Source organism: Ochotona curzoniae, unplaced genomic scaffold, assembly GCF_017591425.1.
Source record: "Ochotona curzoniae isolate NIBS_2020 unplaced genomic scaffold, NIBS_Ocur_1.0 contig_4105, whole genome shotgun sequence".
NCBI lineage: Eukaryota > Metazoa > Chordata > Mammalia > Lagomorpha > Ochotonidae > Ochotona > Ochotona curzoniae.
Window position 1 is genome coordinate 7,565,498 of NW_024466129.1, and position 25,282 is coordinate 7,590,779.

The window sequence follows — 25,282 nt, forward strand, 5'->3', positions numbered from 1 at the left end:
CTGTATGTATATGTCATATAAAAACAGAAGAATTCGACTTTTTCATTTCCTTGTAAGACCCATTTTATTTCTTTTTCTTGTCTCACTGCATTGCCTAAGATATCTCGCACTGTGTTGGAAAGAGTGGTGAAAGTGGATATTGTTGCTTTGTTGCTGATCCTAGAAGCACTTTTCAGCTGTCCTCCATTGGTCATGATGTTGGCTGCAGATTTGCCAGGTACAGCCTTTCTTGTGCTGCAGTACATCCCTTTGTACCTGATTTATTGAGTCTCTTATCAGGGAGAGATGCTGAATTTTAATAAAAATGTTTTTCTGCATCTGTTATGATGTTCATATGGTTATTGCGATTCATTCTGTTGATGGATGTGTTAACTTCACTGGTTTGCATATTGGGACCATTCTTTGTATGCCTGCTTGTATTCTGTTTATATATGCTGCTCGATCATGGTATAGGAACTTTGGATATGTGTTTAAACTCTTTTCTAGTATTTTTTTTTTAAGAACGTTCAGGTTTATAGTCTTCTAAGTACTGGAGTGCAATCTTTTGGTTGTTGTTGTGTTTCTTATCTGATTTTGGTGTCTGGGTGATACTGTCCTTGCAAAATAAATTCGGAAGGGTTCTTGCACTTTCAATTGTTTAAATATTCTGAGAAAAAAATAGAGTTAAATGTTCTTGAAATGTTTGGTAAAAATCAGCAGTGAAACCATCCAGGCCTGGGTTTCCGTTGTTATTATTACACTTGCATTACTTATTTTTTTTTAAATATTTATTTTTATTATTTTTTCATTGGAAAGGCGGATATACAGAGAGGAGAGACAGAGAGGAAGATCTTCCGTCCGATGATTCACTCCCCAAGTGAGCGCAACGGGCCGATACTATGCCGATCCGAAGCCAGGAGCCTCTTCCGGGTCTCCCACGCGGGTGCAGGTTCCCAAAGCTTTGGGCTGTCCTCGACTGCTTTCCCAGGCCACAGGCAGGGAGCTGGAAGGGAAGCGGGGCTGCCGGGATTAGAACCGGCGCCCATATGGGATCCCGGGCGTGCAAGGCGAGGACCTTTAACCACTTGCGCCACCGCGCCGGGCCCACACTTGCATTACTTATTCAATCTCATCACGTGCTAACGGTTTATTCAGGTTTTCTGTCTTCATGTTTGATTTCCGTAGGTTACATTTGCCCAAAAATTTTCTCATTTTTTTTTTCCCTAGGATTTCCAGTTTGTTTGCATCTAACTACTCATAAGAGTCCTTATAACAAGTCGTACTAGGTCTTTGTATTTCTGTGGTGTCGGTTGTCAAATCTTGCTTTTCAACCCTGATTGTATTTATTTAGATCTTAGCTAATCTAGCTGGATGTTTGCCAATGTTATTTAACTTGCAAAAAAAGCAACTTTATGTTTCATTGTTTAATGAACTCCTCCCAGGAGCTGCTGTGAAAACAAGACAAAATATTTGTGACAGCTCTTTCTCAAGTAAATTATAATATAGAGAGAAATCCAAGCTCTTGAAAATTAATTGATATTTACATCATAGAAATAACAGGAAAATAAGTCCAAAGTCACAGCCAAATATAATGTCTTTATCTCTGTCTGTGAGAATTATAACCTGCCTAGGGATATTTTGGGAAAGAAAATGTGTTCTTTCCGTATAAAGGGATTATTGTTTCCTTTTAACTGTGGCTGATTCCTCCCCACCCAGTAGCACTTTCTCCTTCAGCTAGAGGATTTCACACAATGAAATTATAGCCTTGTCCCTTGGAATTTCATTAATGGGACAGACACGTCCTCCATCCATTGACTCCTTGGCTCATAAATAAGTCCACACTGTGCATAAATTCCTTCACCATTTGCTTATGTTGCATCCCATGGAAGGTGCCACAGGAGTTCAGAGAGGGTTGAAGGCTGCGTTAAAGTCGGGTCAGTATTTCTGAACCACTAAGTCCAGCATATGATTTACAAGGAGACTAAACTGCCTTGCAGACAAGAAATTAACCACTAATGTCAATCCATCTACACTGCAATGTAGTGAGATATCCAGAAACACGTTTCCTTCAGTGGCGTACCCGTAAGGGACTGACCAGGCCCTGCCGTCTCTGCTTGTCCTGTGTACCTCACTAACCACGCTGTCATACAAAGTACCAGCAGGTCTCTCTGGGGATGCCCACCGCCTCTGGCTCCTGTGGCTGGGTTTCTCAGGAAGGAGTATTGTAGGGCTTGTTCCTGCTTAGAAAGTGTGGCTATACAGTGACTTAACTGGAACCAATCAAAACCAACCATTTATTTCCCATAGCTGTGTGGCCAGTCTCACTAGATGTGTTGCCTGTACCTGCTGGGTCGTTCATTAGCCATGTGAAGCTGGTGCTGGTGCCAACCCAAGGCTAGAGGAGAAGGGAATCTCCCTGCCCTTGCATGTGGCTCTTTTCCATGGCTGCACTGGACTTCCATCCACCCACAGGGCCAATCTTTCCAACACAAGAACCTTCTAGAAAGAGGGCCCAGAGCCTGCCAGCCCAAGGTTGTGACCAGAAACCCACATGCAGCCTTTATTTGTTCTCATGATCAGTGCTGGTCCCGGGACTGTCCACCTCAGAACAAGGACAGGATCCTGGGTTGTACAGGGGAAAGCTGTTTGGAAAGGACGGGAGGACCTACTAACAGTAGCCTGGGAGCCGGCCTGCTTTATAAACATGTGGATACCTCTCTCAGGGCTGCTACTTACTGGATTACAGAGTGTGTCTGCAGGGATCCTATGGGGGGGGAAAAAACCTATGCCTACGCTTTCGGAAGTTAGAAAAAGCAAACTGCTAAGCACTGTACAACTAGAAGTGAAACAGAAAGTTGTAACAGTTTGGAAAGACTTCGTAAGAGACTAAAATTCACTCGCTGTTTAAATACTCAGACATGGAAATTTTCCTATGTCAGGGGGTGCTTCACACAGGAAAGATTCAGAAACCCAGTGGTCATGACCAGGCGCAGCAGGGTGGACCCCCTTCTTGTCTGGCCTGTGACCACTTGGGTATGTATTGCATCAGTCCATTCAGGGACCACATAAAATTATCAACTTAAATAGTATTCTGCAGCAGACTTACTGAATTGCAAGTCTGCCTATGTTGCCTTGGCGGAGTCAGACCACAGAATTTCTCAGACCTTATATAGCCTGCAGCCAGCCCCTCCCACCTGTGCCAAGGAAAGACCTTCCTGTGCATTCTAAGCTTAATCATCGCATTTTCTTATATTCTAAATTACCACAAGATGTTTAAAGTGTACTCTTGTGCTTTGCTCAGGCCCAGCCCAAACCACATACTGCTGCTTTAAATGGGGAGGAGGAACTTGCTCTTCCTGTTGACTAACAGGAAAGAGTTGGGTGATGAGTGAAAATGCATTTTTTAACAAAAGCCTTTCACTTTCATATTTGTTCATGGACATTTTAGGTAATGCTTTCAGGACATTTTTAGCCGGGATAATCATGACCTTGACGATCGGTTGCTCTTTCTGAGCAAGTTTCCCTCCAGCATCAGTGTGGGCTCACTGCTTTCTGTCAGAGCTTTTAGTGCCCTGATTAGCGAGATGAGTTTGTGAAGTTTATTTCCTGCTTGTTTTGTGACTGGCTCTAGGAATGTGCTGTCCACTGAGGTGTCCATTTGGGGGAAATGTCCAGTGTGATGACTCTTAGCTCTGCGTGGCTGTGCAGCTCAGCTCTGTGCAGTGCGGCTACTGCAACTGAGAGACCAAATTGATCATTGCATTCAATTTTATTTCATTTAAATGGTCAGTAGAGGCTTGTGGTTGCCCGAAGCTGGAAAGTATAGATGGTCCTTGACTTACACTGGGGGGCAGTACTAGTGACTATGTCCTCTGTCTTCCTTTTTGTTTGTGCGGCAGATACACACACATATACACACGCACATACATGTTTGAGAGACTAGGAGAGAACAAGCACACGTCCCCACGTTCCCCCTTCTGCTGGTTCACTCTCCAAATTCCAGCAATATCAGTAATAAGCCAGACTGAAAACAGAAGTTAGGAACTCAGTCCAGTTCTCCGTCCTGGGGAGAGGAGGAAGCCGAGCCCTTGAATCGTCATCTGCTGCTTCCAGGGGTGCACACAAACAGGAAGCTGGAGTTGGGAGTTGGTGTGGATGGGGAGTGTGGACTCACTAATAAGGGTGTGCATGTCCCAGGCCATGTCTTTACTTCTGTGCCAAATGCCTGTCCCTATAAATCCCATTTAAACGAAACCACTAGTCACCTGAGCCCTGAATAGGCCCGGTTGGAGCCGTGCACTGTGTGGAAATGTCTCTAGTACTAGCTGCTGCTTTTAGTGCATATCCTCTTCTATTCTGTTAATTCATGATATTACATTATTTGGGATTTGTAAAAAGGACTGGCTGCTGAATTTCGCCAAGTAACTCTTGCAGAATCTGTAACTGGGAACATTTACTTCTTCTGCTCCTTCTGCTTCTTTTCCCCTTCGCGCCTTCTCTCCATCTCTCCCTCTCCATTTCTCCTTATCCCCCTCTCTCTCCATCTCTCCCTCTCCATTCTCTCCATTTCTCCATCTCTCCCTCGCCATCTTCTCCGTCTCTCCCTCTCCTTGTCCTCCTCCTCCTTCTTTCTTCTTCTTCATTTGATGGTGCTTTCAGAGCTACACAAGTAGCTGTTTATTTCACAAACCCCAGACCATCCAGTGCTTTCCAGACAGTTCTATCTCCCACGCGTGCCTTCATCGCTGAGCTGCTGTTCGGCACTGGGAGGCCGTTCTGTAGGTAGTACCTTGGTCCCTGCTGTCCTCTGCCCTGGGGTGTGAAGTATCACTGCCCCCCCCATCCCCTTTCTTGTCACAATCTGTAACAGCACCTGATTGCTCACACAGTATTTTTTTTTACTTGTCCAATTTTTATTTTTTAGGATTTATTTATTTTTTTGGAAAGTCAGATTTATAGAAAGAATGAGAGACAAAAAGAAAGATCTTCTATCTGCTGATTCAATACCCAAAAGGCTGTAACAGCCAAAGCTGACCCAATCTGAAGCCAGGAGCCAGGAATCAAAATTTTCTTCCAGGTCTCCCACACAGGTGCGGGGTCCCAAGGCTTTGGGCCATCCTCTGCTGCCTTCCCAGATCACAAGCAGGGAGCTGGATAGGAAATGGAGCAGCCAGAACAGACACGAACCAGTGTCCATATGAGTTTCCGGCATATGAAAAACAAAGACTTTAGCCATTAGGTTAATGCACCAGGCCCGACCTGTCCAATGTTTTGAAAAATATGAAATAATGTTTTAGCAATGTTATAATACAGTCTAATTTTTCATCTTCAGACAAAGCAAAGCTGTAGAGAGCAAAAGGTGCCACAAGGCATTCAACAGAGATCAAGGTGTCTGGCCACCCTTCTCACCCCTGATTCTTCCCCCTGGGGTACAAGGTGCTTTCTCCGGCATTGGTTTTTGTATTTCTGATCAATATGCTTATACTACTGGATTGTCTCCTACTCACATCACTGTCCATTAATTTCTTACTGGATATGAAGATGCCTCTTCCCAGTCCATCCTCATCACCCACACACCCAGGGACCAGCCTCCTACCATGCATTCTGGTTTACGTCTTGGCGCTCACAGTGGAATCCTTTAAGAAGCAGCGCTTCCTTGCTGCCTTGCCTGAAACAGCCATTTTCGCACTTTCCATTGCTTAGTTTTCTATCCATCAGCATTAACGCACCAGAGCAGCCACCACAAAACACCCCTGAGGCAACGCAGCTCATAAGCCAACCTAACATTCTGCTTGTTCCTCAGAGCTCTGCAGTGGGGGCTGCTGAGCCTGGGCCTCCTGGAGGTCCTGCTCTTCCAAGTTGCTTGGATGTAGCTTCCAGAGTCCTAGAAACCTGGGAGGTGATAGAGGGCCAAGGTCTTGTTGTTCGGAATTCAGACTTGGATAGGATCTTCTTGGCAAGGTGCTGCTGTGCCCAGCAGCCTGGCACTTCCTGGTATGCAGTACCAGCTTCTTAGCCTCCTACAGCTGTGGTGGCAGGTGCTGCTGTGCCCCCAGTTAGGGAACACACAGTCTTTCTAGTTTGGAAGCTGTCTGTACCCTTCTCGGTGCTGCCTTTCTATGTCATTTTTTGTGAGGTTTGAGAAGCCAAAGAGAGAATCCCACTGCAAACAGTGCACCTCTTAGGGACTGATTGTGTTAATAAGCACCTCACTCCCAGCCTGCCAGCCCCACACCCACTCCCTGCCCAAGACACTGTGGGCCACCCTTCTGCTGCTGCGAGCGTCCTCCTTGGTTCCTCTCTCAGCCACTGCCGTGTCAGTAGCATAAACCTCTCCAGTCTGTTTATAGCCTCACAGCTTCTAGCACATTCCTCGTACGTGGGTTGCAATAAGGGCACAAATAAAGGGAAGACTTTACTTAACAACCAGGGGCAGATGAGGATGACCAATGAAAACTTCAGCTACTTGAGCCAAACTGGATCCTGCTGTGATCAGAAGATGACCTGAAATGACACGCGCTTGACATCTTGCCATGAAGGCTTAAAGCAATTACTAGGACACACTTTGTCTCAAGCATGACTACAGCCTTTTTTAAAATAACTGGTCCTTAGGCATGACTATTATTAAAGCAGAAATTTGGTCGTTTTCTAGCGAAGAGAGTCGAGCTTCCAAACAGCCAGCAACAAGCCGTCAGATGTGGGTATTTTATAAGGTCTGCTGACCTTTTCCTTCGTGCCTGCGGGGTTTTCCCTGGAAGTCTGTACAGCATCACGTTCTTGTCTGTCTTCATGCCCCGCTGGGAGCCCAGCCCTGACGCATCTCACCATCCATCCTCTGCTTAGCGCCTGAGTTATTCACGTGGCCAGCCGGGCTCCCGCCTGGTGCTGCCACTTCAGTTGCCTGCTCGCCTCACCAGGGCTGTGTGCACCTGACGAGCCCTTTAGGCACACACCTGGGTCTTTTCAGCTTTATCTTATATTCAGCAACTCATTTGCAACATGTTTAAGGAAAACCAGCGTTTTCTTTAAAGGGGTAAAGGCATAATGTATGGGTTTATGTAACTGAATTTTCACAGTGAACATATTTTGGGTTTTATATTAAAAAAAAAAACATTTAGAAAGTGCTTTCTTCTGCAAACTGTGGAGTATGGCCAACTTTCAGAGACAGCGCCATGTTGCTGGAAGTCAAATGCTCCTGCATTCAAACCGGAAGTTTGGATACTGTCTATGATGCGTTTGTGCAACATTTGTGCAGGTATTGATGGCACAGAGGAAAGCCGTGGTTGCTTCTATGTTAGTTTTTGCTCAGGTGAGTGCGTTACTGGAATTTAAATAGCAAAGGTATGGATGGAAAGCGGGATGTATTGGTCAGAGTATTCAGCATTTCCACTAGAGCAGAGCTGTATGGCCTGGTAATTTTACTGCACAGTTCAGAGACCATTGTACAAGTAATAGCAACAGGATGTACATTTCAAAAGAATTTTAAAGTCTCTCACCACGAAGAAAAGAAGAAGTATTTTCGGTTATGGATATGCTTATTAGCCTGATTCGATCATCTCACAATACATACATATGTCAAGACACATTGTACTTGCCCGCATGGTGGGTGCTGGATCTGTGAGCCCTGGGGGAAGGGGGTTCTTGGGCCCACCTGCATGGTGGTTTCTAGGTCTGTGAGCCCCGGGAGGTGGGGGATCTGGTGGGGCCAAGATCACCTGGCCTGGGTCCTTAAGCCTGCCTGCAGAAACTCATCCTCTTCAGTGGAAAAGATGGAGCAGCAGACGGCTGGCCTTGATGCACATGGAGGAGATGGCAGTCCATTGGAGCCTGCAGAGGACATCTGGTACCATAGCCGAGAAAGGAGAACAGAGAAAATTGGACAACTACCACCCCAGCCAAATGATGATAGCAAAAACTGGGGCGAATGGAGACTCTAGGTCAACTATGTCAGCCAATGGATATTGGAAGGATTTCCTCGTCCTTGGATCAGCGAGAACAACAGCCTTTCAGAAATAGCAAAACCACACAGGCAGAATCCTTGGAGAGTGTGTCACATTGGGACCCTGCGTTGATATTGAGTGACCTTTCCCCACTCCCCAGTGCTGGAGCAGTGGGAGACTGTGCATGGCTTTTCCCTTTATCTTTTTGGTCCCCCCAGATACAGGAAAAAGAAATGGAAGATTTGGAAACAATAACCACACCCACTTTACCCTAACCCTTGATCCTTCCCACCCTGATCAACCATGTAAACATCATCAATTTTTTTTTAAATATTTAAAATAAACATACTGTACTCTATAAGTATATTAGTATTTATGTGTTTAAAGTAAAACTTGAGGAGCTGGCGCTGTGGCATAGCTCATAAAACCATGACCCACAATGCCAACATCCCATATGGGCACAGGCTCAACTCCTAGCTGCTCCACTTCCTGCCCAGCTCTCTACTGGGAAAGCAGTGGAGGATGATCCAAATGCTTGGGCTGTTGCCACCTGACAGTGGACCCAGAAGGCGTTTTAGTGTCCTGGCTGTGGCCTGACCTGCCTCCAGCTATTAAGGGCCATGTGGAGAATAATCCAGTAGATGGAAGATTCTGTCTCTTCTCTCTGTAACTTCTGCCTTTCAAATAAATACAATCTTTTTGTTTCTTAAAAAAAGATAAAATAGTCTTTAAAACTATGGCATGCCTTGAATTATTTGAATACTTGCCCTGACAGATCTGCTTATCTCTCCACAGCTAATTAAAATGATCACACAAGCTATATTCTCAGGCTTAGCGTTGGTACAAGTGTGTTTCACAGAAAAAGGAACCTGAGGGATTGTTTTTCTGTTTGCATAGCATTTCAACAAATGGGATCTTATCCCGCAAGCTGCATGTGTGTGCCTGGCTTTACCTACTCTGCCTCTCCCTGCAGCCTGCAGCGGTGTCTGGGACAACATCACGTGCTGGCGACCTGCGGACGTGGGAGAGACCGTCACGGTGCCCTGCCCAAAGGTGTTCAGCAATTTCTACAGCAAACCAGGTACTGTCTGTGGATGCTGGCTCCCTGGCCTTTCCCAGGCTACTTGCATCTGGAAATGTTGGCTCTGTGCACGAAGGTGGCAAGAGGCAGGACCATCGCTGTCCTTGACACCTCCTGCTGCTAGGTAGAGTCGGGGGAACAGCTGGGCTACGCAGGGGTGAGCACGGGGTTTTAAGGAGCAGGAGGATACCATGCACTTCAAAGCAAGTAGGAGAGAGTAGGACACCATGGAAGAGAACCCTGTGACAATCACTCGGGAGGAGAGACAGTGAAATCCAAGCACCCCAAGCATGGGCCAGGCGGGAGTAGGGGGGAGGAAAGGAGCCCAAGGAAGGCTCTGTTGGACTTTGTGAAGTCTCCCGAAGCTCACAGGGGACATCCCCAGGAGCGGAGTTTGAGGCCAGTGAAAGCAGCATGGCTTCCTGGAGACCTGACACCCTAAGGGAAGCCTCAGCCAGCAAGAGCAGCAGCAGCTACCGAGCTGACTTTATTATCCACTGCCCACCCCGTGTAACTAGACTAGTCTTACTGGAAATGTGCCGCTTGGGCACCCAGGATGCGCGCTCTCAAGTGAACTTGTACATCTCAGCTCATTGTGATTGTGGCTTTGTGGTTTTAAGTGATCTAGATTTCCTTAACGTGAAGATCTGTACTAGGAACATTGAAGATGCAGCAGGGAAAGAAGCCATGGAGAGCTCATCGGTGTCTTGGCAGAGGAGGCTGAAGGTGGACACTTGTTGTAAGACAATGCAATGCAGTCAACGCTGGGGAAAAGCAGAGGAGATTCAGAAACGAATATTTCATCTCACCCCTGAGTTCCTTCCTTATCCAGAAAGGCTGAAGGCTGTGTCAGGCCTGCCTTGGCATCCCCAGCCATCTGCAAGTTACCACCTGAGTTACTGCTGAGGGCCTGACCTTGGAAATTTATCCCTTCTGATCAGTTGCATTTCTGCTGAATGACTTGGGCTATTCCCCCTGGAAATTCCAAATGAATTGGCATGGACTCAAGCTTTTCCTGGTTGGACGTGTGGTTCCAAATGCTTCCAGAAAGTACACAGCAGCCTGGCAATTTTCACACTGGCAGACACCAGACCCACAGTTTCTGGACCGTCTGGCTGCGGCATTGAGCCTAGGCTCTGCCAGATGGGAAACATCTGGGTTTCCAGCCCCAGGTGTTCACTCCCAGTCTCCGCTTTGAACCAGTCATGGGCCCTCATTGGGAAAATTGGGAAAATTCAGTTTCCTGTCTGTTTGAGGTTAAATGCTTCTCACTTCTTTACGGTGATGGCGTTTGCGGAGTTTCCTTGCAACTGGGAAACTACAACTAGATAATCCAAAGCGTATTTGTTTCTGCTTTTTCAACTGACCACATATGTCATCTGTGAGGTGACAGTTACAGACTGTCATCAAATAGGAAGTTTGTCAGGTTATTCATGGAAGTTGTTGAATAAAAAGCAATGATGCGTGGATTTCAAAAAAAGGCTGCACCCAAATAAGCTTGTGTTTTGTAAAGAATTTATTTTTATTCAAAAGGCAGAGTTACAGAGCAGGAGAAACAGATAGGGCAGATGGAGGCAGGGGAGAGACAGAGACCCGAGAGAGACAGAGAGAGGAATCTTCTGTTGCTCTACTCCCCAAATGGGTGCAACAGTTAGAACCGGAGCTGAGCCAAAGGCAGAAGACAGGAGCTTCTGCCAAGTCTCCCACATAGGTGCAGGGACCCAAGCACTTGAGCCGTTGTCCACTGTTTCCCCCAGGCTATTAGTGAGGAGAAGCTAGATTGGAAATGTGGGAGCTGAGACATAAACTAATACCCATACGAAATACCAGCACCGCACAAAAAGGCTTGGCCTACCATACCACAGCACCAACCCCTAAAGTTAGCTTTGATAGCATCTTTTCATGAACCTTCTGGAGCATTCTTGTGTATCCCTGTCTGCATGGAGAGTCATCTCTGATGCAAGAAGATAGCAACTTTTGCAATGACTTAGCAGGCCTGTGTCTGAGCAGGGCTGGCATTGGCTTAGTGCTGCAGGGGCTGAGGCCTCAGAGGACACAGTTCTTCAGGGACAGGTTGGGATTCCTGAAATGAAATTACATGTGGGGCTTGGCCTCTGTGTGGTGCTTTCCAGTCTAATGCTGCTACACACTAGACAGCTGTTCCTCTTTCTCACAGAAGCTGCAGAGAAAACTGGATTATGGTACACGCTCAGGATGACCTCAGCCCACAAATGCAGGGATGCGAGGCTTAGACCTGTACTCTAGTAAAAACCCGTTTTCTCTCCAGCTCAGAAAAATGACGTATGGTGGCATAGTGACAGGTAGCGTGGTACATCGTCATGGCAACCAGTGCCTGGCACTTGCTCCACTGTCTTCATGCCCCAATGCAGTGGCAGCTTCTCCTCCAGATCCTACAGTGACTTTGTGGTGCTGGGACATGGCAGGTGTGTTCTCTCATGGCCTGGGCTGGACGCTGGGGTCTTTGGTCACTTTCTGCTCCCATCTTCTGCAGGATGCCGGGGAACCACTTGTGTGCAGAAAGAAAAGGGAGAGAAGGCAGAAGGAGGTGGGGGCAGACAGCACTGTATGGATGGCACCTACTTTTGATCCGGGAGGCAGTGTTCACAGCTCGGGTCTGTTATGCTCCTCACTGAACTTTCTGCCTTTGATGGAACTGCCCCATGGTGTCCATCTGCTAACCTGGCATGCAAGGCTGTGTCCACAACAGCTCCCCCCTACAAACATACACGGAGTGAGGGGCAGCTCCCAGGACTCCCAGGGGACCTCAGCGGAGGATATAGCAGACTTGCAGTGGTGGTGCCTGTCCCTCACCTCCACCATCCAATGTGGCATGGATTATGTGAGCCTGTCACCAACACAAAGTTAATAGGGTTTGCCCCCGATGCCCTGACTAATCAGAGCATGTGACCATGGAGGACACCATAGCATGAAGAAGTTGCAAGGTTTAGGGACCAGGAAACCTGACTCTCCAACTTGACGGTAACTGAACCTTCAGAACCTTCTTTTCTCCATCTCTTAAACGTGGAATTGAAGGGCCAATGGAATCTGCCTTTGCCCTGAAAAGAAAGAAGCCATCACACAGGAGAGGGCACGTGCTGACCTTAGACCTAGGGCAGCTGCTGCAGACATAGGTGCCAAGTCGGCTGGGCCAAGGGCAGGGAGTGTGCAAGACTCCCAGCACCACTGGCTCTACAGGGAGGGCTGCTCCGAGGTGTGGTTGGCTTGGGATAATGTAGCCTTTGTTCCCTTCCTTCCCGTACTGTCACTTACCATTCCTTGTTGTCTCCTGTTAGGGACACCTGCTAGGGACACATAATGTGGAACTTGATTATCACTGTGAATGATCTAGGGAGCAAACAATGGGATTGTATGATCATGGGTGCCTTTCGTTTATATATCCTTCAAATCTAAATTCCACAATCATTTTCTCCAGTATCAGTGAGCAAGTGGAGCCACCCTGTACCTCTTTCATGGGCTGTGAAAAGTGAAGAGCTGGCCTGGGGGAAGAAGCTGTGTGAAGCTGGGGGCTAGTAAGACAGACTCAGCCATCAGAGCTTGGGCATAGCTGTCTCATGGTAACAGAATATGAGAGTCTGTGTCAAGAATTGGCTCCTGCCACAGAACATCAATGCTTACATGTGCAATTACCCCCTTAAGATTACAACTTCTATCTTGGCATGACCTTACGGCACAGTGCACGCACTGGCCCCTCTCAGGCCCCGGCAGCACCCTGTAGTGTGTCTCTGGCCCAGTGAGAAGGCTGAGGAAGGACTTGCCGATGTCAGCCCTTGCTCCTTCTGATCGTGGGACTGAGAAGTGTTTTAAGGCAGCACCGGCTTCAGCATAGACAGAGTGCTGTTCTGAGCATCGCCTTTCAGGAATTTGCAGATGACATTTTTGAACTTTGCTTTCCAGGAAACATAAGCAAAAACTGTACAAGTGATGGCTGGTCAGAGATGTTTCCAGATTTCATAGATGCCTGTGGCTACAGTGACTCTGAGGATGAGAGCAAGGTAGGTCCCTGGCGTGGCCCCTCGTGATGTCACAATGCACTTCCCAGTACTGAAGGGCCGACGGCATCTGCCCCTCCCGCCAAGGGTGGACTACGTGTCCTCTACAGCTTCTCCAGATGAAAGCGAAATCTTGCTATTGATCCTTCTGTTCAGCGTTTGGCATTGGTGTTCTACTCCATCATTTTGGAGGCTGGGAAGCACAAGTGTCCTTGACCTGCTGTCCGTGTGTCTGGAAGATAGTAAAGAAACACCTGATGGTGGACGGGACAGGCTGAGACCAGCTTTCCACTGCATCCCGAGAGTTCTGAGCCCGAAGCCTGCAGCAGGTGTGACCAGAACTGGGGCAAGAAGTCAATAGAAGACATACAGATAGGCAGCAGTTCTTGAATCAATAGAACAGCAAGAGTACATCCAAGGAATACATGTTAGGATAACTTTTTGTTTCCACCTGTTGATTATTGTGAATGATGTTGCAATGAACATGGGAGTGCAAACGCCTCTTCCCCATACGGGTTTCAGTTCCTTTGACATAAACCCAGGAAAGAGAAGGCTGTTCCACCCACGTGTGAATCTTCCAAAGCCGTGTGTTGTGGTGGATGAGTGTGTGTTCTAGCTCCTTTGCATGTGTTCTGGCAGCCTTGCGTGGATATGAGCACCAATTCGACCTGCAAATGGGTGTGTGCAGACACATCTTCCTGAGCAGGTGTTAAGTGTGAGACTTGGGGCGGTTTTCTGGAGCCTGGGGAAGTGTGCACGCACACACACACACACACACACTCCTTCTGCAAGATCGTAAAATGCTACATGAGTTAATCTGCCCATGTAGCTGAGGCTCCCCTAGCTCATCTTGCTCTCCTGGCAGCGCTGCCCTCCCAGTCCCTAAGGGAGTGTGTGACATGGGTAGTGCAGCTTCTGCCTGGGACTGCCCCACATTCCTTTTTCTCTTCCCTGAGTGCTCTAATACAGGGCCAGATGTTTGTACCCAAATTATTGATTATTGGCTCATAAGGATGGCAGGGTTGATAGCAGTAGTCCTTTGTGCTGCTCACCTGGGCTTGATGAGACAGCTTATAGCCCAGATGGAGAAAATGGAAATTACAGAAGTGCTAAGGCCTACTACCCAGCTCACAGTGTAGCTGCGGCTGGGGCCTCATCTGTCTGGCTCCAGAGCAGTGCTGCTAGCTTTGACTCCTGCTGGAGCAGAAGGCCCCAGCCCTGGGTTGGGTTGCACCTGGGCGAGCAAGCCAGCCCAGGATGGTGCTGGCCCTTTTGGGACACACAGGAGGCCTTGGTAGGAGAGCCCTGGAGGGACATGCTGCCACAGGGCACCCAACACACCTGGGTGTCAGTGACCCTGGCTCCCACGCATGCCACTCTCAGCCCTGGAGGGATAGGGGCAGTTTACGGGGACGATGCTGCACCCAAACCTTCACCTCAGCTTTGAGGAGAGGGGAGCCTTGTGAACTCCCGGTCATGCATGCTGCTCTGGGCCAGTCCCTAGGTTCTGTTTCATGTGATGCCACATGGTAACACCTGCTCCAGGCTTCTGTGGGAAAGGGAGTTTCCTCTTAGGCCCTGATAGGAAGGATCTCATGAGGCACTGTGCAGCCCAGCGTGCCTTGTTCTGCCTCCTATTCCTGCTATGTGTAATCACAGGCATTAGTTATCCCCCCAAAAAGTGTGTTTAATGTTCTTGGTGGCTTGTCACTCTTTGGTTTGTAAGTGGGGCTCTGGGTGGCACCCATTCCTGCTGGGGCACAGGCAGAGCTGCCTCCGAGCCAACACACCATGAACTGGGATGTGGTGTGGTAAGTGCAGCAATGGAAATTAGGATTAATCAGCTCTACCCACACATGCCCAAAGACACATGGGAGGCTAGGAGGTGAGCCATGCAAGCCACCAGAACTGCACTGGTAGACAACAGTGTTGACAGCCTATTGCAAGCATGTTCCTCCTCGTGCCAGGCCAGGCCCTGTCCAGCAGGATGTGACTGGAGGCTCCTGTGTGCCACGCGTTCCTGACCCCTTGCCTGTCCCTAAATCCTTCGAGCGTCTGTTTGCATCCTACAGGTTTTGCAAGTTAGTCACATCCTGTTTTGCACATGGCGCAGGGACTGCCTCCCAGGTCAGCCTCAATGTGTTTAGTGCTGTCTACTTCTGTATTTCTCAGATCCCACAGATAAGGCCCAGCTGCTCCTACATGGGAAGGCTGGGCGTCCCCCCGGAAAAGCAGCGCAGTACAGCAGGAGCCCTGAGCCGGGCTGGAGTCTTCACTGGGGCCTGTGGCTTTGGTAGCCATCTCACTTTCAACCCCAGTTGACCCATTAAGAAAGTAGAGGACAGATGCTACCCCCCTCACATGCCTTTGCAGAGCCCAGTCCCTATCCCATCCATGTTGAGTATGAATGAAGAACATGTTTTGGGGTCTGGGAGAGGGGATGAGGGTGTGAGACACTGTGGGTTTCAGTTGCATAACTCCTGTGCAGTGATCTCATCTACTCAAAGCAGGAAAGTGTGCTTGGAATGAGAGTAAGGTGCTGACCGCTGGCCTGATCGTTGCTGCAGAAGGAAGAGTTCTTGAGCCCTGTCCTGAGGACCCTGGATTCTCAGTGGACCAGGGACAGCTTGCTGGATCTGAGGATGATGTCTCTGTTGCATCCTGCCTGTCTCACCATGGGAATCCCCTGGCCTGGTTCTGCTAAGAATGTGGCCAAATGTGTTTATGAGCTGCAGAGAAAGCCTCCATGAGCAGGAACCTCGGGGCTTCTGTGGACAGATGGTGGAGGTGCTGAGATCCCAGCGTCCATGGAGCCCAGATGCTGAGATCCCAGCATCCATGGAGCCCAGATGTTGAGATCCCAGCGTCCATGGAGCCCAGATGTTGAGATCCCAGCGTCCATGGAGCCCAGATGCTGAGGTCACCGTCCATGGAGCCCAGATGCTGAGATCCCAGCGTCCATGGAGCCCAGATGCTGAGATCCCAGCGTCCATGGAGCCCAGATGTTGAGATCCCAGCGTCCATGGAGCCCAGATGCTGAGATCCCAGCGTCCATGGAGCCCAGATGCTGAGCATGGGCACCATGTCTGTGGCTGGCACACATCTGTCGTTCACCTCAGGTGATCCTTGTGGGGTGTCAGGAACCATGCCAACAGTGGGCAGAGTCCTGGGGCCTCCATAGCAACGACTGACCAGGCTGCATGCTCAGGTCCCTGTAGAAGGTGTGGCCTGGTGTCCATTCATCCTTTCCCTCGTGCATCCATTGTTCAATCATTCCATGAAGGAACATTTCCTGTGGACCTCTGCTCTGAGCTAAATGTCCATGATGACAACTCAGCTGGCCTCAGAAGGCGCACATGACCCCGGCTTCTTTGACACCTCTTGGTCACAGCCCAGGAAGTATCCCTGGCATACTGCTTGGAAAACTCATCCCATTCTGTTGGGTGCTTCCGAAGGGCCCTGACCCAGTCCTGCCTGTATGAAGCCCAGGACATCTGTGAACCCTGAAGCTTTTCCATCTAGTTTGCCTAACACTTTCCCTGCTTATTTAAACATTTCAAAGATGCTGCAGATATCCTAAATGTAGATTCCTTGCTAATGGAAGGAAAGTGATGGCAAGAAACCAAAATGGCGGAGGGGAGACGCGAGTGCCTATTAAACTGGATCATAAAACAATAATATATAAAAGAAACCAAAATGAGTAGTTTTCCTTCCTGATTGTGTTTTCCACTCTTTAGATACTTTGAATATTTGGTTGTCTTGGAGACCAGCTTTGCAGATGAGGTGATGGCACACACTGCCAGGCAATGCCAGGACAGGTGGGCATGCAATTGCCCGAGTAGGGGCATCCATCTGCCTTGCGAGCACCGGTCAGCCTCCAGGGGAGTGGGCTGGGTTTCTCCCACACTCCCATGATGCATCTCTTCACCATCTCCTTCTCTGCAGATGTGTGCTTTGAATTGGATTTCCTGCACATTCACAGCCTCACTCTGCTCTGGGTGTAGTGTGTGCAGTCATTACTAGCTAGGAAATTCATTGAATCGAAGAAAAAAAAATGAACCTGCATAAAGCCTGGGGAGTTGAAGAGATGGAGTGCAGTCTGTAGAGAGGTGTAGATCTTCTGCAGGCTACAAGGTGCAAGCATCCTGAGTGACTGGGTCTTACTTCAGCCCAAAGGAGCCCTCACCTCAGGGCACAGTGGTGACCTCAGCCTTCAACGTTTGGGTTTCACACTTCCGCCAGTCCTGCAAATCCTGCAGTAGAATCTGCCATGCCAGGGACCACCCCCCACACCTTTTGTCACCAGTTTTCACATCCAAGCTCTTCATCCTTTATCCAAAACTGCTTTCATGCTTCATTCCATGGTGACCTTCATCTTACGCCTTTTATCTCTCAGTGCTTGAATGCAGGCAGGGATTTAAAGGAACATTAGCCTGCTGGGCAAACCTGATGGGTGGAACATGATGGTTGCTTGAAAAAGCAAAACAGGAGCCCCCATGATGACAAACAACTCAGGTGAACATGGCTGCATGATGTTGCAGGCATCCTGCACTAGGCAAGGCTGGCAATCATCACACACCTAGCTGTGTTTAGACTGCAGGTACACATGGGGCTCCAACAATCCTACCAGGATGTAGGTCCCAGCTCAGGGTCTGCAGTGGCACCTGAGATCCTGAATTTCCAGAAGATCCCCAGAGTTTTGGCCCTCTTCCACCAGCAGTCACTCATTGAGCACTGAGTCATTTTGGACAGAGTCTCCTTGCTCCAGAAACCTCCAACCTCTGGACTGGCTTCAATCACTACTTGGCTTCTTCAAAACCTCCCTTCGGGCCCACGCACTTGGGACTTAGGAGACTGGGAAGAACACTTCTTTTCAAAAGCCTGGGTGCTCCCACCCAAAACCCGACCGAAGTAGGGATTTGCCTTCAGTGGTTTTAAGATCGATTTAGGACAGAGCTAGTAGAGCAGAGAATTTTTAGGGATGTGGGCTCCTTTGCTGAGTTGGTTTCTGGCGGGAATAGAGCAGTGGAATCTCTTATGATCCCAGTGCTTGCACCCCTCCCCCACCGCCTTGAGTCTTGGGGTTAAAGATGGCAAGGAAGCCAGCAGTGGGGTTGGGGCAGCGGCCTGTGACATGGGACAATTGCCCCAGCAGCACACTGATGGTCATTGCTCAAGGGGTCCACTCTCGTACAAGGTCTGTATTAGATATTTGCTCGCATAATTCTTTAATAAAGGGCATTGATGCTAAATTTAGCCAACAGAGCTGTTTGGCAGTGCCGCCCTCCATGCGTCAAGTGGACACATTTCTTCCATATTATGCCATATTCCTAAAAATATTTATGCACTCTGCTCCCAGCATTCAGACCACTGACTACTGGCTTCACCTCCCCAGCCGATGACACACATCACAGCACACAACATGGCTGGTACTTTAGGGATGTTCTTGGCCCTAGGGTTTTTAATCTAGCTGGCACCTGCCAAACCACCTGCCCAAGATGACACCTACCATGACTTTGGGTCAGGATTAGAACTCTGAAGGAAGCGAAGCATCTCAGCTGGTGTCAGGCTTGTGGGTGCACTGTTCCAGGAGTCATGCGACACCCACGTTTGCTGTGTGAAGCAGGAACTCCCCGAAGTGACAGGACAGCTCAGGTGGAGATGGGTGCTGCACAGCCAGCTGATGTGAGGAAAGGATGGAGATGGGCCGACACCAGCTGTGTTCGGGCTGCATTTGCCTCATCAACTTCCAGACACATGCCAAGGTCTCAGTTCCCATGCACCAGCAGAAGGAAGGTTTAGCACTGTGGTGCTGATGGCACACTGAGTACTGTGCTCCATGAAACAGTGCCCACAGCTTGTCAAGCACGAGGAGCGGGCATCCTTGGAGCAGGGCTGGTTAGGCCATCAGCTATGGACTGGTGGACTGGATGACTGTGACAGGAGCAGATGGGTTGGTGGCAGAGAGCTGAACTTGCAGTTGTGTGGGGGCCACTGAGGCAAGAGCTGAAATGGAACTCAGAAGTTATCTCCCATCTCCTTGACGAGCTGTTTTTATATCAGTCATGATTGCACCTGTGTACTGGGTGCTCACGACTTGCCTAACAAGTAGATCAGACTTTTCAAGGCCAAGGGAGACACCGAAGAAGGGAGAGGGATTTGAGAAAGAAATCCTAGTCTTTTAGGATGGAGTCTCCTAGAAAAAGGGATGATGGTTATGTAAAGGTTAAGAACTTAGTATTCAGGGTAGTCAAGAATACAGGAGTGCATGACTACGACACTGCCCATCAAGAGTCCTTCCAAGGGGCTGTGGACATGGAAGACAAGATGTACCACCTGCTAACTTCTTTTTTTAAAAAATGTTTATTTTACTTGAAAGTCAAAGTCACAGGGAGAGAGAGAAGAGACAGAAGGATCGTCCATCTGCTGGTTCATTCCCCAGTGTCTGCAACAGCCAGAGTTGGGCTAGTCCTAAACCAGGAGCCAGGAGCTTCTTCTGGGTCTCTCTCATGGATGTATGTGCCTAAGGACTTGGGCCATCCTTTGCTGCCTTCCCAGGACATTAGCAGGGAGTAGGATAGGAAGGGGAGCAGATGGTTCACAAATCAGCACCCATATGAGATGCTGGTACTTGCAGGTGAAGGATTACTCGTTGACCCATCATGTCAGCCCCTAATGCTAACTTCTAATCTGCCTTCTTTACTCTAGTTTCATCAATTCTCCTCTTTAGCTTTATATGGAGTTTTATCCAGGAACAGATTTAGTGTGATATTTAACTGTGACGGGCAACTTTTCCAGGTTGTTTATTCTGGAATCTTTCTAGGTCTTTCTGGGTCTTTCCTGGAATACATGTTTATGAAGATTCTCTCCACTTACCTTCAGCTCAGCTCTAGTGTGCTAAGTAACCAGGAGCCCAAGTCTACCCCACAGCTACTCTTGGAAAGTGCTCTGCAACTACAGTCCCCTTTTGCCCCAGCTGTTCCTTATGGTCTGCTTTCTTAGCAGGTGCACTTCTGTTCCCTGCTGATTTCTCCCTCCCACTCAAGGTCATCCTGGCTCATTCAGAGCCAGTGTGTGTGTGTGTGTGTGTGTGTGTGTGTGTGTGTGTGTGTGTGTAGGCTCCACAGTCATGAGAATGCAAGCTTCCATCTATTACCTTGCATACAGCACACAGCCAGTTAAGTAGTCTTGGCTATGAAGGACTCACATACTCTTTGAGGCAACAAGTCAGATTTGTTCTTTTCGATGACTCATTTTACAGATGGAAAAAAATGAGCCAGAAAGTGACTGATGACTTGCACCCATACTGTATAACTTAACCCCCAGCAACACCAACTGTCTCCATTTCTCAGATGAGGAAATGAAGGCCTTATAGGTCGGGGTATCATCTGACCACTGTTTGCAAGCAGTGATGACCAAGACAGTGGCAGTGGGCTCCAGCATCACTGTTGTCATTGGCCCTGCCCTTTTCCTGTACTTCTACCCAATCAGGGCTGCATCTCTGGCACAGGAAAACCCCACTGCCGTTGGGACTTAGTCCAGCTTGGGGGACACTGTGCTATCCTATCCATGGCTATGTGGGGGTCTTCCTGAGCCCAGTGGCACAGGTCACCAGGGGACTGGGCCCTAGCTGTGCTCTGTATCCTGTGAGCAGTATCCTGACAGCAGTCCAGTTGAAATGGATGTTGTGTTGGGGACAGGCAGAGAAGGAACCTGCCTCGGCCAGTGGGTCTTTGCTGGCTTTGTCGGGCAGAGGCTCATGTGCATTGCAGGCAACACATGTAGGAACGGACACGCTGCTGGTGTGCTTGCACCCCGTCTGCCAGGGAGTCCATGGGAGCTGCGGTCCCTGTCTTTACTTCCTGGATTCCCAGATGATGCTTGTTTTGGAGTCCGTGTCCAGCCGTTAGGCTTGTGGCAGCATCCATCTTCACAAAGCCATAGCTGTTCTCTGGACCGTTTGAGGTGAGAGCTGGAATGGACATCCATAGGAGCTCTGAGTGTGCTAAACACATCTCCACTCCACACACTGGCACGCAAACAAAATGCCCTGGCATGTGCATTATTACATGATTATCAACGACTTTATCAGTAAGTAACCGTATGTTTATACCCTGTGTCCAGCACCATTCCACATTCCTGGAGAGTGCACAGAGAAACCATGGGAAGAGAACTATATCCAAAGCACAGAGCCTTGTTGGAAGTTCATGGCTAATGTCCCAGCAGGAACTGGTCTGAAGAGCAAGGTGACAGGGAATCAGCCTAGACCCATGCCCACATGGCCAATCCAAAGCAGAATGGTACCCCCTGCAAAGCAGACTGCACACCGACCCCCCACTCAGGCTGTTAACCTCTGTGATTCCAAGACATAGCGGAAGCTATGAGTTCCTCGTGGGCACAAGCTGCTCTGGGCTGGGCTGAGCTTCAACCAAGCCTTTGCCAGCCTCTCAGGATGCTGCAAGTTCCAGCACTGGTTACAACAGGCAGCAGGGGGCGCTACTGTACTCAGGGGCTCCCAGAATTCCTCCTGCAGCCTGCTCCAAAGCCAACATAAGACGAGGGCTGCAGGATAGACCCTTGAGCTCATGGCATACCTGCCAAGGTGCAGACAATTATCTGCAGTGTGCAGCTGTGTAGACAAGGGCCCTACAAGCGCTGACCAACCCATGCCCTTGACTCCATGCCAGAAGGTCCATTGGAGTCACGTAACAGGAGCTTCTCTGCAGGTTGTCTGAGGACCAGGCCAAGGGATCAGAATCACAGAGGCAAAGAGGCCCACACCGGAAATGCAGCCCCAGTGGATCCTGGACTTCCTGCCCATCTTCTCCTGCCTGGGCTGCTCCTCCCCAGCCTCCCCAGCCACCTGGCTCCTCACTATTGCCCCTTGACTGCAAAGAGCTCCCTAGGTTTCTGCCAATGGAAGCATCCTCCTGCCCCTGCCTGTGCCTTGACAAGGTAATCTAGACTTTTCTGCAGTGTTGTAGCCACCACAGAACTCAGCAGGAGACAGCATGCTCCCTGTTTCCTTGTCCTGACATGGGTCAATCTGGTTGTTAACTCTCAGAAGTCAGTGGGCTGGGTTCTGTGCATCCACAGCATGCTGGTTGCATGGTGGATGAACGGCTGCTAACTGCAGGGGCCTGAAAGAAGAAAGTCACTTCCAAGTCAGTGATAAGTGTGGCCCAAGGCAGGCAGAACTGGTTCCCATCAGGTTCCCCGGGGTGTCTGCCTCGTGAGTTTGCAGAACCAGCTGAATAAGGAGGTGAGCAGGCAACACGAGGCTGCTCTCTTCCTGGGAATGTCCACTTGCAACAGACCGCTGCTGGCCTCACCAGCTCGGAAGCTTCGACTTGCACCGGCATCATGCTGGGAACTCACTGGTTTTGCCAAAGGGCTTTGTAGCTGTTTGTTTGAGACCCACAGTCAGAAACACACTCCACACAACGCCATGTGCCGTTATATAAGCATAAACTGCAGTTTCTGACTCTCCTTGCTTACAGATTGGTTGATTGATTGATTTTAACTTGCTTTATATAGAAAGAGAGAGGAGAGAGGTTCATTCTCCCAGTGTCACAACAGCTGGGGCTGAATAAAGCCAAAGCCAGGACCCAGGAAACGGTGCTGGCTTCCTATGTGGGTTACAGGAACCCTGCTGTGTGGGCCATCAGAGTCTGCAGTACCAGGAAGTTGACGTCAGAAACAGAGTCAGAGCTCAAACTGTCCTTCTTTTGTAAGACTCGTTTTATTTATTTGAAAGGTCATTACGTAGTGGGGATGGCATGGAGACAGATAAGTCTTCCCTCTTCTGGTTCACACCCCAGCTGGTGCAATAGCCAAGGCTGGGCCAGATTAAGCCAGGAGCCAGGAACTTCATCCAGATATCCTACGTGGGTCCAAGAGCCCAAGTGCTTGGCCTGTCCTCCATTGCTTTCCTGGGCACATTAGCGGGGAGCTGGATCAAAACTGGGGCAGCCAGGATTCAAACTAGCATCATATTGGGATGCTGGCTTCATAATTAGTAGCTTTGCCTGCTATGCAACAACGTCATTCCAAAACCTAGGTGTTAGGATGTGGGATGTGGGTGTCCCAAGTAGTGTTTTAATTGTTAGGCCAGACTCCTGCCCCTCTTTTTTCCTTCCTTCCTTTCGTTTTTATTTTTAATGTGTTGACTGTTATCTACCAACTGACTGTAAGATTGTGAATAGGACAACAGCACAACGTGGCAACAAAACCTAGCTCTTCGTGAAGGGAAAGCGAGCTATCATTCATCCCATAGGACCACAAAAGTTAACCACACCTGGCTTAGTGCCAGCCAGCGACCCTGGGAAGGGCTCTGCCACTGTCTCTCCAGAGCAACAGACCCATGGGAAATTGGGAGTTGGAAAGACATCTGAAATGTGTCAAATGTGCTTGTCAAACGTGTCAAATTGTCAAATGTGCTTGTCAGAGACTGGGAAACAATGCAGAAGGCAAAACAGCTCAGGTTCACAAGTTAGGAAACATCTGCCCACTTTCTTTCTGGGACCCCACCCCCCAGCCCACCACCACCGTTCCCTCTCCAGGGAAGTCCTTAAAATTCGGGACTGGGTGTGAAGTCTGCGCAGTGCTGAGATAGAGCTGCAGGGACAAAGCTGTGGGTCCCCCCCTCCAGACCCCTTGGGACTACACTCAGAGAACTGAGAAAGGGGCTGACCGCTTGCACGCTTGCACGCTTGCCTTGAAGATTCTGCAGTGATGGCATGCATTTTAAAACATGATTGCAGGTGAAGGACAGCCTGAAGCTTGTGGCTGCATTCAGAGTTCCATTTGAGAGCACCTCTCCTGCTAAGGTCACGTAGCACTAAGACCCATGCTTCTCATTAACAGGAGGTGTGGTGTTGCTGTGTGAGAACTGTGCTAGACATGAGGAAATGTGGGCTCTCCTCAGAGCCCACACTGGGGAACCAGAAGAATCTGATGGCCAGAGCAGAACAGGCCAGCAGGGGGAGCAGCTCCAGATGCCCCTGCAGGTGCCTCCACTGCCAGCTCAGCAGGAGGACACAAGGGATTGAGCCACTCCAGCAGGAGCCTCTTCAGCTATTGGTCCATAGTCCAAAGCTGCACCTGCAGCAGTCAGCTGTGAAGGCTTAATGCTTCTTTAAGGAAAAGAAGGCAACATAAGAGATTGGGGCCAGTACTGAGGTATCATGAGTTAAGCCATCACCTGCGATGCTGGCAACTCATATGGGTGCGAGCTAAAGCCCCAGCTGCTCTACTTCCCATACAGCTTCTTGCTGATATGCCTGGGAAGCATTGGAGGATGGCCCAAGTGCTTGGACCACTGAAGCCACATGGGGGACCGGGAGGAGGCTCCTGGATTCTGGCTTCGGTCTGACTCATATCCAGCCATTGCAGCCATTTGAGGAGTGAACCAACTGATAGACAGTCTCTTCCCTCTGTCTCTCCCTCTCTCTGTAACTGTGACTTCCAAATAAATACATGATTTTTTAAAAAGTAAATATTTTGGATAAAACCAAGGCCTCAGGTTACTAGACTCTGGTTTTGTGTGCCATCCTGGGTATGGTTTTGTCCCAGGATTCCATGTCCAACAGGAATTGAAGCTTCCAGCTGCCCCCCGTGGTTGAAGAATAGGAAATGTGTTTCTGAGAAAATAGAGGCAGCTCATCCCTGGGGATGCAAGAGAGGAGTCCCAGCCTTGGGTTCCCTGCTGCCCCCTGAGTTTCCTGCCTTCACCCGAATACAACCCAGACACCCTCCACTGAGGGTCCAAAGATTCTGCTAGCTGCACAGACAGATGTGATGTGGGAAGGATTTATGCTGAGACGAGGGGTGTGGGAGAGAGAGGCATGGGATTCTTGAACACTGGTTTCATACTGAGCAAGAACTGGCCCCTGAGGAGACCTGGCATGGGACCAGAGCAGAGACAGCCAGCTGCAAAGAGGACTGGGCACAGGGAGGTATGTTTGCATGTGGAAGAGGAATTGAAGCACTTCCTATGTCTCTAGCCATCTGATGGTCTGGGTGAAAAAGGAGAGATCTTCATTCGAAGTGAAGAAGAGGCACAAGGGGCTCCAGGGAGCCAAGGAGAGTGAGAGGCAGAGCTGGTGCAGTATGGAGACTGAGGCAGTGGCTGTGCATGACTGTAAGGGCTGGCAGGTGAGGCTGAGGCAAGCAGAGGCGAGAGGGGCAGGAAGGGGAGGAGAAAGGCTGGGTGTGTGAATTTTACCCTTCAGTACAGAGACCGACCCCTT

General features: G+C 49.2%; 1 protein-coding gene across 2 annotated transcripts in view; it reads left to right on the plus strand.

Annotated features, from left to right (window-relative positions):
* Positions 1–25,282, plus strand: part of VIPR2 (vasoactive intestinal peptide receptor 2) — a 96,048-nt gene that overhangs the window by 22,660 nt on the left and 48,106 nt on the right. For both annotated transcript variants that reach the window (XM_040984351.1, XM_040984352.1), the window contains exons 3-4: positions 8,893–9,000; positions 12,937–13,034. In XM_040984351.1, coding sequence (XP_040840285.1) covers positions 8,893–9,000; positions 12,937–13,034 — 206 coding nt within the window. The remainder of the gene's footprint in view (positions 1–8,892; positions 9,001–12,936; positions 13,035–25,282) is intronic.